Here is a 13,813-nt window from a genome sequence, read left to right on the forward strand (position 1 = left end):
TTGCCATCGCCAGCCGTTCTCTTGCCCGTTTCAGCTGCTCCTCCTCCTGTTGGGCCCTTTCCCACCTCAGCAGCTCTCGCTCCGCCTCTTCCTGCTGCCTCATCTGCTCCGACTACCATTCCATCCACTGCTGGTTCTCCGACGTCGATCCTTCTGCCTCCCAATCCGTCCCCTCTGGCTCGAGTGGAGGTGGGCTGGCTACTCCATCAGCCGCACCTTCATCAGCCACGGCCATCTCCGCCGTTTCGCTGGCCTCTGACATTGAGTCCACCATACGAAACGGCGTTGGTGGACGCGCTGGCTCCCACAATCTTGCCGGAGGCTCATAGATCTCATTTTGCTCCCACGGCGCATACTCTTCTGGGCTACTCCGGCCGCTGCTCGCATCTCTCGCCTCTTCGTCGTCCATCATGCGTATCGCCTCGCCTAGTTCCCTCCATATTTCCTCATCATTCTCCTCCTCCTGGTGGCCCTGGTTTATCGCCGACTCGGCTTCGCTCTCCTCAGATCCGTAGCCACTGTCATCTACGTCCTCATCGTTCTCCTCGTCCGATGAGGCGGCGATTGCCGGATCTATCATATCCGGCGTTCCATATTGGCCCGCGGTGCCGCACCTCGTCGAACTACGCCTTCATCCTGGCCAAAATTTACGTTAAACGCATTCATTCTAATTGGGTTTTTTATTTTTGTTGGTTTTACTCGCTGAGTGTTAAACTTTGAGTGACTCTTGCTTAGGATTTCTGCATGCAGGAAACCTCGCATCTTTGATATTTGTTAAATTTTTACCGTTATTCAAAACTTTGGATTCTCTATTTTAACTATCGATGCCGAATATTTTAATGCCCCTGCAATGCTCCACTAATACTAATGTATTAACGCGCGCATGTGTGTGTATGTCGCGATGCACGATTACATGCTCACTCTTATGCGCATGTGTATGTGTGTTCCCCTCTCTTTCCTTTTGTTTTCTCTTTGTGCACTCATACTATTACATGTGTACTATCGTGCGCATGTGTAGGCTTTGGCTCTCTTTGATTGTGTGATCGTTTTTTTTGTTTATCCTTGTTTTTTTTTTTTTGCTATTTTCTATTTGCTCATGCATATTTGCCTGGCTGTATGTATATGATGTCCGCATATATTTATCTTGTTCCGGTATGCGGTTTGTGACTTTGCTGTTCTGCTTGTTCTTATTTACGCACTTTGTGATTCTTTTGTTTTACATTTTTTTTTTTGTTACGTGATTTGTACGATTTTGATGCACTTTGAGATTTTTGGCTCTGTGTCATGTTTTTGAGATTTCTGCCCAGCCGGCCGGTCTGTGCAGATTTCTCGCTGCCATGTCATCAGATTCGTCCATACTCATTGTTCATCTATTTTATTGACATCTGTCTGTTCACTTATTTGCTCTTTCATCTGGCTGATATGTGCTTGCCTGGTTTTTCCTGTTTCTTTGTGCCGTAATTTACATATAACTGGAGACAAAAATCCTGTTACTTCATAAGGGCCTCCAAATCTTGGTGCCAATTTTGCTGCAAATCCTTCGGCCGCATTCGAAAGATGGTGTTCTTGTGCCCATACTGTGGTTCCAATTGTTGGTCTCCACTCTATCCTCCTTAGGTTATAGTGACGTGCCTGATCCTGTGCCGCCGTCTCCAGATTACGTCTTATCAGCTCGAAAAGCTCTTGCACTTGTTTTGCCTTTGCCTCTGGTGGTACGCTTTGTTTTCCTGTGCCTGTCGTGACACTATCGTATATTGCGCCTGGCATTCTAGGTTCGCGTCCTTGTATCACATATGCTGGCGTAAATCCAGTTGACTCTGATTGACTGGTATTCACGGCCAGTGTTATTTCCGGCCAGCTCTCATCCCAATTCCGTTGATTTTCACCGGTAAACTGAGCAATCATCGTTTTCACTGTTCTGTTTGCCCTTTCGGTTGGGTTTTCTTGTGGTGTGTATGGTGCTGTAAATTGGTGTTGGCATCCCCATTCCTCTAGCATTTTCTTAAATGTTCTGCTAGTAAATTGTACCCCATTGTCAGTTATTACCACTTTAGGAACTCCAAATCTTGACAGAATTCTTTCCCTAAAGGCCTTGATTAGATTCTCCGCGGTTGCCTTTCGCATGGGTATTATTTCTGTCCATTTTGAAAATCGGTCAATGATTACCAGTAACATTGAGTTTCCATGTTTCGACCGTGGTAGTGGTCCGACGAAATCAGCACAAACAGTGGCCCATGGTTCATCAGGTATTTGCGCCAGCATTTTTCCTGCTGCTTGCTGTTGGTTGGGTTTGTATTGCTGACACGTTGTGCATTTTCCCACGAATTTCCTGATATCTCGTTGCATTCCTGGCCAATAATATCTTGCCGCAGTTCTGGAAATCGTTCGCCTGCTTCCTGTATGCCCTGCCGTTATGGAAGTGTGGTTTTCTTCCATCACTTGGTTTCGTAGCGTCTTGGGCACACACAATTTCCATGATATTACTTCTTCTTGACCTGCTCTATGTGGAATATTCCTGTACACCTGGCTGTTTTCTACTATGTAATCTGGATATTTCTGTGGTTGTTGTTGTACTTTATTTATTACTTCTTGAATCCACTCACATTCTTTGTTTGCTTGTCGTAATCGGGCGCCATTGTCTACTATTCTTTTGCACTCTTCCATCGGTTGTCTTGATAGTGCATCGGCGACAATGTTTAGTTTGCCCTTTCGATATGCTATTTCGAAATCATATTGTTGTAATTCCAGCGCCCATCGAGCTATGCGGCCCGTGGGACTATCTATGCTATTCAACCACTTCAACGCCATGTGGTCTGTCACCACCTTAAATCGGTATCCCTCGAGATATGGTCTCAGCTTGCGTACTGCCCACACTATTGCTAGGCATTCCTTTTCTGTTGCCGAATAGTTCTTCTCTGCTTGATTTAATTCTCTTGACAGATATGAAACCACTCTTTCCCCCTCTTCGGTGTTTTGTACTAGTATGGCCCCTAATCCTGTGTTGCTTGCATCTGTCTGGAGTACGAACGTTTTTGTGAAGTCTGGGCATGCCAATACTGGGTCACTCGTGAGTTTTCCTTTTACTGATTCGAATGCTGCTTGATGCTCTTCGCTCCAATGCCATTTGGTTTTTTTCTTGAGCAGCGCGTTTAACGGATGTGTTATCATAGCAAAATTTGGTACGAATCGTCTGTACCACGAGGCCACCCCTAGATATTGCCGTAATTCTTTTGTGCACGTGGGCGGCTTCAGTTGAGTTATTGCTGCCACCTTGTCTGGGTCCGTTGCAATACCGTTTTCTGTTACCAAGTGTCCTAGAAACTTTAGCTCTTTTCTGAAAAATTGGCATTTTTCGGCATTTATTCTGAGGTTTGCTTCTTTCAATCTACTGAACACTTCTTGCAAGTGGACCATGTGTTCTGAGATTGTTTTGCTTACTACCACTATGTCGTCTTGATAGGCGAACGCGTTTGGTATCATTTCTGGGCCGATGACTTGGTCCAGTGCCCGTTGGAACGTTGCTGATGCAGAGTGTAACCCGAATGGCATCACTTTCCATTGGAATAAACCTTTCCCTGGGACTGTGAATGCTGTCATTGGCCTGCTGTTTTCTTCGAGTGGAATTTGCCAATAGCCGTCCTTCAGGTCTAGGCTGCTTATAAATTTCGCTTCACGTAGTTGGTTTAAGATCTAGTCGATGCGTGCCATTGGGTATGCATCTTTTATAGATTTTGCGTTAATCTGTCTAAAATCTACGCATAATCTCCATTTGCCCGTCTGCTTCTTTCTCAGCATCACTATGGGTGAGCTATATGGGCTTTGTGATGGTTCGATGCATCCCATTGTCAACAGTTCATCGACCTTTGTATTGATTTCTCCCTGTATTTTTGGATTTTTCGGGTAGTACCTTTGTTTTATTGGGATATCATCCTTCATTGTTATGCGATGTATCCCCACCTTTGACAGTCCCTCAACTTTCCCTAATTCCTTCAACTCCTGATTTAGGAAATTTTGTATTTCTTGTTGATCACTATTCTGAGTGACCATGATGGATATTCTTTCTACCAGCCTGCCCTGTATTCGCTTGACTGTCGGTATTAGCACTTTGTGGCCTCCACACGATATCTCTGTGTTCATAATCCGGAGGAAATTCCACCCTAGTATCAGCGCATCTATTCCTTCTGGCATGACCAGGAATGGCATGTGGATTTCCTTGTCCCCAAATCTCACGTATCCTGTCCATTGCTCTTCAATGTCTCGCACCTTTCCGTCTGCCATGTATACCTGTTTGTGTGTGTTCTCCCATTTTCCCTTATTCCTCACTGTTTCCAACATCTGCTTGCTGATGAAACTACTCGTGGCTCCGGAGTCAATTGTCGCTTTCATCTGGACTCCTGCTACTTCGATGATTGCCGACAATTGATCCTCTTCCTCTATTAGTTGGCCTATTAGTGGTGAGGAGCTTGTTGGCTGGGTCCCTGCTCGCCCCTGATAGGCTGGAACCGCCTTTCGTTTCCCGAACTCCAACAACATTCTTTTGTTCTCTTCCCAATCCTTCCACACTGCCAACAGAAAATGAGTCTCTGATTGTTGCACTCCCTTGCCCAGTGTCCGGCTGCTCCGCATCTGCGGCATGCCTGGTTTGGGTTCAATACTTTTCCATCTTGGATGTTTTTATTTTCATGGCTTGGTCTTGAATTGTTCTCCATGCTGTTGTCTTGGCATCTTCGGCACTGTGTGACTGGTGGCCCGTAATTATTTTCTCCTCTGTTGCTTGATTGGTTGTTGTGTGTTCTTTGAGCATTGTTTGGGCGATGGAAATCTGATCGTTCTTGTTCAAGCATCTCATGTTCTTCCGCCAATTGCATCAGCTCATCTAGGTTTCTGACTCTGTGCGGCCGAACGAATATCTTCAAATCTGGAGTGCAATTTTCTAATATAACCTCCAATTGTTCGTACTCTGGTATTTTGAGGGTTCTCATCATTGTTTGCATGTCGATCATATAGTCCTTAAAATACTCGTTTCTGTTTTGTTTGCGATTTTTCACTTGATCCGCCAATTTGTTGAAGAATCCTCTTGGCAGGAAGTATTTCTTGAAGCCCTCCACGAATTCCTTTCATGTTCGCCACTGCTTATTGTTTGCGACGTACCATTTGAGTGCTCTGTCTTTCAAGAGTTCTGGCATTGCTCTCGGGATCATGTCCAGCTCGATGCCATACATGTCTGCTGACCACTCGATCTGTTCTATAAACTCTAGCGGTCTGGAATTGCCATCGAATCTGAATGTCCACTCTCTCACTTGTTTTGCCACTTTGGCGTATTCGGTGGTCCTATTTGTTGTATGTGTTGCCGTTTTCTTGGGGTCTATTGTTTGTCTCCTTATGTCCCTCTTTGTTTCTGCGCTGTCTAGGGCTCCTTCGCTTCCCCATCTTGGTGGTAAATATGGAGGAATTGCTAGTGTGGCGATGTTTATTTTCTGGAATTCATCGGCCTCCTTGTCTACGCCATTTTCGCATGTTTTTGATGTGCTTGCTATTGTTTTCATTTTCAGATTTTTCGAGTATTTAGTCTCCAATCTATTTATTTCTTCCTTCCAGTCTGGGTCCGTTTCATTCCTTTCTACCGCTAGCCTAGCTGTTTCCTCATTTCCTCCACTGTGCCGGTCATCTCGATCCCAATCCTTTGGCCTGTCTGTAACAGATCCTCCTTCTTCATGTGGTAAATCCATCCTTTCCCCATTTTGATGTTTTCTTTACAATTTTCAAACTTTTGTTTTGTTAAAATTTCACCAGTATAGCACGTTGGGCGCCAGTTGTAACGATCCTTTTTTGTCCTTCGGGATATTTACGATATCTCTTGGGCTAGGTTCGGCACAACAAATTTATTTTGTGCCCCGGTGAAATTAAAACACGTTTGATTTCAGTTGTTAATGCTTAATTGTATGTTTATTCAAATCGTTGGTGGGCTCGGTTGGATATGACGGTTTCTCGATGGTAGTTCTGGGCTTGGGCAGCGTTGGTGAGTCACTTCGAATCCCTCGTCGACCCTTCTCGTCTTCCTCTTGCTCCTATAGCCGTTGCTGGTTACTGTCTCGATCCGTACAGTGTGCTTGATTTGCGCCACACACCTCTGCACCCTTTTCGCTGAAATCGTTGAGAATGCTTTTGCTTTAAGGCTCTGGGATGAATCCCGTAGCTGTCATCACGAAGCAGGATGTTCCTCAGAAATTGGTACTCGTCAGGATATATAGATCCTGGAATTTCGGCAGTAGGATATATCCTCGTGCCCCCCACTGACCTTGGGTACTCCTGGAGATTGCTTGGCTTCTCTCAAATTTACTCTAGCTTGGGTACGGTGTTTATTATCCTTATTTTAGGACTTATTGCTATCAAGTGGAACTGTACAGGTTACTCGTAAGGCCTGTATCGTTCTTAGTTTTCTGCTGCTCCTTGTGTTTCCTTGCTAAGTTTCTTAAGGTTACTCGTAAGGCCTTAATTACTTGTTGCTTGATCACGTCTTGATGACTTGATGATTCTGCTTGATAGGCAATTCCCACGGCCTCAGGAATATCTTGGTGTAGTACCGCTATACAGCTGGTACATTTCCATCGGCCCTCTGCTTTCACCCACGCATCCATTTGTTGCTATGCGTGGTGAAAGTCCCGTAAATCCTTTGCGCATATGTCCACTTTCTTTGTGGCTGAGCGCCCATTTATTTCCTTGTCCTTGTCTAGCTCCCTTGTATCTACGTGCTTCCATCACTTTCACGCATTGGCGTCGCCTTTCTATTGGCCGCCCTTCATATCCCGTTGACTCTCTCTGCTTTCTCTGCCAGCGCTGCCGTCGCCCGTCGCTCCCTTAGATTCACTCGTCATACCCAATTTCACCCATATTTGCTCAATATTGATATTTACATACATATATACTAATTGTATTAACTAAAATTATCATTTGAACATAAATAGCCTGATTAATTTAATATATTGTATTATTTAAATCCCCATGCAAATACACTTTCATATGCATCTCGCATCCATCAGATAGAGGGCTTCCCCATGGCCTCATCCCTCCCCCTTCGGCTTGCATATTCCCCTCACACCTCCATAAACCATCATTGCTTCTCGCATCTTTGCTTTCCCCCCTACTCCCCGATTCACAAGCATAGCCCTCACTTGGTTTCGTTTCGGTACCAAGCGTCCCCCGCACCCGTCTTTCGGGCTTGCTTGGCCCTCACTTTTGTTTTCTCTCGCTCCCGAAATTCTTTTGGTGCTCGCATTCTAACTGCTTTCGCTCTCATGAGCGTGACGTAGGCATCGCGCGGCCCATTGGCCACCGGTATTCTCCCATGCCGTCACTCACGCATAGTGTACGTGTGACGTGCGTGTATGTACGCTAATGCATGCATTTACATTTGCCTCTCCATGCTCTTAATTTATCTAATGAGGCCAATGCTCTATTTTTGCATGCAATTATGCCCTCAAGCCCGGTTTCATTCACTCTTATACAGCCACTAATACTCATTATGTTTCCCACGCATCTTCCCGCTTGTACGAAATCGCCAGCGGTTGCGTGGGGTCCGATCGGCCATGTTCGACCGGCCTCTTTCATTGGCTCTTATACGACCGAACTTATCGCATTATGTCTCCCACGCATCTTCCCGCTTGTACGAAAATCGCCAGCGGTTGCGTGGGGTTCGATCGGCAATGTTCGGCTGGCCATGTTTATTTGATCATTTACATCCGATTTCACTCTTATACTTTAGTTTGTGTCTTGGCTGCGTTTGTATCTGGCTGTTTGTTGTATCTTATGTATTGTGGCTTTGTATCTTGTTTGTTGTAGCTTGTTTGTTGTGTGGGACATTATTCTTGTGTATATAATGTTCCTCACAACACATGGGAAAATGGTTGGAAAAATGTCGACTACTCCAGGTGGCAGCCACAGTTGTGGAAATCCACCCATGGTACAAGCCATGGCAGGGGCACGGATTCTGTAGGCCCCAACAACCGTCATCACCACCACTACTGCACCGGTGGCAAACTTGGCCGATGCAGCGGACATAGCTACAAGCAGCAGCAGCAGCAGCAAAAGGCACCACAGGAAGCAAGATCGCTCTTCACTCGGCCCCGCCAGCCATTCGAGGAATACTCGTCTCAGCTGGATGCGAAGAAGAGACACCCAAACGGGCAAGGGAAGCAAGCCCTTGCCACACCGAAAGTGGAACCTTACCGAAGAAATTAAAATGACCGCCGCAGGCACTAAACATGTTGATGGCCGAACTGGGCAAAATCTTAGACGAGATCATAGATGGCTCGGTTAATAAAAAGGCTCCCCCGACGCGTAACACAACCCAATGGATGAAGGAGGCACATCTTAAGATGAAATCCATCCACCTACAGGTAATGGAGCAGATGCAGGAATATCCGGTGAAGGCTGGACCATGCCTTGCATGCGCAACGCGCAATTCTGTCGCCAAAACCACCAAAGAGGTTACGAAAAGGAAGGATACCAGGACGGAAGACCCACCGACAGCCAATAAGAATGACAGGAGGAGGCAAAAGAAGACGCCAATCCAGGAGCGGACTCCAAGGACCCGAAGCCCCGCAGCAACAGCAGTATCACCAGGACCAGTAGTAGCTGAACCAACACACGAACATCGCTGGAGGGAAATGGCACAAGGTGAAAAGCAAGCCGATACCCATTAAAAAGAAGAGGCCGGACGTCATCATGGTGAAGTGTAAAGACCCAGCCAATTACGCGATGGTTCTGAAGTCAGTCCACACAGACGCCGGAATCCAGCAGTTCAAGGAAAATGTATGTTCGGTTCGACGCACAGCAGCCGGGGAACTACTCCTACAGTTGACCAAGCCAGTGGACGAAGCAACTGTCAAACTGCAGCAGGCCGTGAAACAGGCACTTGGAGACACTGCTGATGTCAAGGCGATCAGCGTTAAGGCCATGGTCGAATTCGACACTGCAGACGATCTTCTGCTCGCCGTCCTGGAACTGATCGATGACGATTTGCCGGCAGAATGTCACCCAAAGATGCGGAAAGCGTACAGTGGTACACAAACCGCAACAATGATGGTGAACCCGAACCTGGCGAACAAGCTGCTGCAGGCGGGCAAAATACGAGTAGGCATGTGCATATGCCGAGTACGCTTGAAGACTGAGCCGAGACGGTGCTACAAGTGTCTGGACTTTGGGCACACAGCAGCTCGGTGCAGAAGCAAGCACGACGCATCAAAGCTATGCTTCAACTGCGGTAGCAAGGATCACGCTTCAAAGCAATGTGACCAGAAGGCAGCGTGCATACTTTACACACGACATAAGCGGAGCAATACGGCGCACAACACGCTCAGCAGAGCTTGCCCGTTATTCGTAGAGGCTGGCAGTAACAGGAAGGATTAAGTTTCTACAGCTTAATCTAAGCCACTGCAGGACGGCACAGGACCTCTTAAAACAAACTGTACGGGACCTGAAAGTAGATTTTATATATCCCATATCAGGACCACAACTGGACGCAAAACCATCGTTATGGCGCGGCAATTTGGAGCAACAGCAGGACACATCTGGAGAATCAGCACAGCGCGGACGGATATGTAAGGGCGAGGTACAATGGAGTATATGTCTACAGCTGCTACATAGCACCGAGCAAACACATCGACGAATTCTGGATGGATTAGTGGAGGACGCCAGAACCCACACGCCAACCATCGTAGCCGGCGACTTCAATGCATGGGCAACGGAATGGGGTAGCCAAAGGACTACTAGAAGGGGCCCTGCTGGACGCTTTTGCCACATTCAACATCACTCTGCTCAACGTAGGCAACACCCACACCTACAATAAGGCTGGCAGAGGCCCTTGCCTAGCCCGCAGCGCGCAGTGGGCAGTTTCGGATCTCTACACCCACAGCGACCACACACCAACGACCTTCTATAGCTTGGCCTTAAGCACGCTGAGCGAAGAAGCGTTACTCACCATGATGACCCAAGTGACAAGGAGCAGCAGCACGGACGCGGACACCCAGGCCAACCACATGGGCGACATTCTTCGCAGAGCATGTGATGCAGCCATGATACGCAAACGGCATGGACTCAACAAATGTAAGCCAGTACATTGGTGGAATGCCATTGCCAATGCAATGTCTTCAGGCCAGACGACGACAGCAACGTGCCCGCAGAATGCCCACGTTTCCGGAGCTGCTTGCAGACTACAAGCGGAAAAGAGCCAACCTAACTATGGAGATCAAGAGAAGTAAAGCGGAATGCTGGAAGAAGCTGTGCGCAGATGCAGATGCGCAGCCACATGGGACTGCCTATAAATTGGTTATGGGCAAACTCGCCAGGCGCATAATGCCAACGGATCCAACCAAGTTGGGTCACATTGTATCAACGCTATTCCCTTCAAGGCCGACGAGGAACTTAGCAGCGAGCGGAACACCATGTGCACCGATATTCACAGATGTTAGTGAAGTCGTGGAAGCAGGGAAGAGGATAAACGTACATAAGGCCCCGGGCCTGGACGGGGTCCCGGCTCTTGTAATCAAACTGCTAGTTTGCAAACACGCGTCGACGTTTGTGGAACTTTTCAACACATGCATGCTGAAACGGGAGTTCCCTACGAGGTGGAAGCTACAAAGGTTGGTCCTGCTTCCCAAAGGTGATAAAATAGATGACCCATCAGCATACAGACCCCTGTGTATGCTTGATGTGATTGGGAAACTTTTTGAGCGCATCATTTGCAACAGACTGGAGAAGGAACTGGAGCAACGTCATGGACTGTCGGACTGGCAGTTCGGATTAAGGAGGAAACGCAGCACTATCAACGCCATCAGTTCGGTGGCAGAGATAGCCGCTAAAGCCATCAAAGGGCTGTAATAGAACCTGACACATGACGACAAAATCTTAATTAAATTGGGACATCCCGCCTTATATATGTATTAGCTAAAGAGAACTACACGTATATATAAATAAAATAAAGTAGCAGTTTAACACTCCTGTTTTGCACCCTGTAACTGTCAACATAGGTCAACAAAACACAAAGGTTAGTGACACTGCGATCCTTTTGCTCAATAAAATGGAGGCAGAACGAACAAACCTACTCTCTCTGTTCCACCAGGACTATACCTCGATTTTATTGAGCAAAAGGATCGCAGTGTCACTAACCTTTGTGTTTTGTTGACCTATGTCGACACGATATATCATTAAAATATTAAAATTAACAAGAAATTTGTCAAAATGGTTCTCACTAGAAGTGAAAAAAACTTAGCTCATGATATCTCAGATGCGTTATGCTTAATTTGTCAGAAAGCAGTATGGGCCACGCAAGAGTTGGTGGTGAAAACTTCATGCCATCATCTATTTCATAAAAATTGTATATCAGAATGGATTGATCAGTTTAATGTATTTCAAGTTTGTAATGCGTCGATACGTAGAGCAGATTTGGAAGTGCAAAACGTGCCATTTGCAGAGATAGAATCCGAACGTCCTGTAAACATAGGTGCAATCACAACAAGAGCGGTGCCGAAAGGCCTAAATACACGCTCTCGTAGAAATTTTAGTGGGGGTGAACAAGCTAATCAAGCAACTGCAAATATAGAGACGTCTGCAGGAGAACGACCCACAACGATAAGAAAGCAACGAGGAAGACCTCAAGGAAATGGGTCCAATATACCTCGTAGAAGCTTAGACGCTAGTAAAAGACCAGCGCGAGCCTCGATAGAAATTGATTATGACAGAATTAGTAATCAAATAGAGTCCATAATAGACCGAAGAATAGGACAAATGGGAATTACAGAGCAACGTGTAAATGCGTCAGCGCAAAACCAAAGTATTCCTAGGAGTTCATCTACAGTCAGACCAAGCAGAACAGGTCATAACCCAGATAAAATTACACAGTTAATTCATAGTTGGAATGTAAAATTTGACGGTTCGTCAAAAGGAGTTACGGTCAAAGAGTTTCTTTATCGTATCAAAACGTTAACGGAGGATTGCTTAGACCAAGATTTTGATGCAGTATGCTAAAAGTTGCATATTCTTTTAGTAGGCAAAGCTAAAGAGTGGTATTGGAGATACCGTAGGGATGTAGTAAACTTAGAGTGGTCAGAATTTTGTGCAGCCATGAAATATCAATATAAAGACTACAGAAGTGATGTATATATACTAGAAGATATTCGTGGGCGTAAACAAAAGGTAGGAGAAACCTTTGAAAACTTTTATGATGAGATTATGACTCAGATGTCACGTATGTCGAAAAGCATAGACGAAGAACAAATCATTCAGTTGCTCACACGTAATTTATTGCCAGACATTTGTCATGAATTGTTGTATATACCTATTCTCTCTATACCTCATCTTGGAAAGCTAGTGCAAATGCGCGAAAATTTATTAGGGGATGTTGTCTCTAGGAAAGCAAATAAAAGTTCAGCCCATTTTCAGTATGCTAAACGCAACATTGCGGAAGTAGAAGAGTTAGAAAAGTTCGAACTCTCCGAAAAGATGGATTTAAATGTGTACAATGTTGAAGCAGTGCAAGCTCCGGTTAAAGTATTTCGGTGTTGGAATTGTGATGCAGAGGGACATGGCTGGGACAACTGCTTAGAGCCTCGCACTATATTTTGTTACGGGTGTGGCTCGAAAAACATATATAAGCCCCAATGTAAAAATTGTATCGCCAAGAAAGCGGAAAACTTAGTGAAAGGTCCATCTGTGAAAGCTCGGATGTCCCCGAAAAATCTCTAATTGAAATATTACCTGATTTACCGGCTAGCTCAGAACCAATAGAGCAAGCAAACCAAATACCACACTTACCTTTAAACTGTTACGATAACACGCCAGTTATATCGTCAGTTAAACCCTATCAAGAACGTTTGAGAAATTATCTCAAAGTGCGTAGTAGAATTGGAAGCAGCCCAATTTTAACTCGGTCACCACCAAAGAGATCTACTATGCGATTGCGAACTTTTTGGAAAGCAGTTAGACAAACTAAGCGTTTACTTATTTTGTCTTTTAGATACCGGCGCGAACATAAGTTGCGTGGTGTCGACTTTGGCTTCAGAAGATTGGTCAAAGTATTCAAAGTTTCGTCGTATTTCTTCCCAAGTTAAAACCAGTCATCGGTTTCATTACGCTAGATATTACCTATAAAAACAAAACCAGACCGATAAAGTTATTCATCATACCGTCCATTCAGAAAAGGATGATATTGGGAATAGATTTTTGGAAAGCGTTTCAAGCGCCAGGTTTGTTGTCAGCTTTAGATTACGAAAGCGAATTCAGAATTCCAGATAGTAAAGAGGAACAATCATACCCATTATCTGACTGTCAAAAGAGACAACTTCAAGCCATTATTTCATTATTTCGGTCATTTGAAAGGAATGGGCTTGGGTGAACAACGTTGATTAAACATCATATAGATGTCGGATCGTCGAAACCGATTAAGCAGAGGTTTTACCCCGTATCCCCAGCAGTGGAAAAATTAATGTATAGCGAAGTTGATCGAATGATAGAGTTAGGAGTTATAGAATTATCAAATAGTAGGTGGAGTTCTCCGATGAGATTAGTAGTTCAACCTGAGAAAGTGAGATTATGTCTAGATGGTAGAAAGATAAATGCGTGTACGACCAAGGATGCATATCCGTTACCAAGTATTGATGGGATATTCGCACGGCTTCCTCGTGCCGAAATCATTACTAAAATCGATCTTAAAGATGCGTATTGGCAAGTGGAATTATCAGAAAAATCTCGTGGAATCACAGCATTTACTATTCCAGGAAGGCCTTTGTACCAATTTCGAGTAATGCCATTCGGATTG

At 45.3% G+C, this 13,813-nt stretch overlaps 1 protein-coding gene across 1 annotated transcript; it reads right to left on the reverse strand.

Annotated features, from left to right (window-relative positions):
- Positions 1–2,162: 2,162 nt before the first annotated feature.
- LOC124461022 lies at positions 2,163–4,635 on the reverse strand. Its single transcript, XM_047012613.1, has 2 exons — positions 3,958–4,635; positions 2,163–2,405 (listed from the first exon to the last, which is right to left on the reverse strand). The coding sequence occupies exons 1-2, from the start codon at positions 4,633–4,635 to the stop codon at positions 2,163–2,165; spliced, it is 921 nt and encodes a 306-aa protein (XP_046868569.1).
- Positions 4,636–13,813: the final 9,178 nt, after the last annotated feature.

The sequence above is a fragment of the Drosophila willistoni genome, unplaced genomic scaffold (genome assembly GCF_018902025.1).
Source record: "Drosophila willistoni isolate 14030-0811.24 unplaced genomic scaffold, UCI_dwil_1.1 Seg183, whole genome shotgun sequence".
Lineage (NCBI taxonomy): Eukaryota > Metazoa > Arthropoda > Insecta > Diptera > Drosophilidae > Drosophila > Drosophila willistoni.

Coding starts and splice junctions, on each gene's coding strand:
- LOC124461022 (XM_047012613.1), bottom strand. CDS start 4,635: ATGCCGCAGATGCGGAGCAGCCGGACACTGGGCAAGGGAGTGCAACAA. Junction 2,406..3,957: donor AAGTTGAGGGACTGTCAAAG/GTGGGGATACAT, acceptor CCATAACGGCAG/GGCATACAGGAAGCAGGCGA.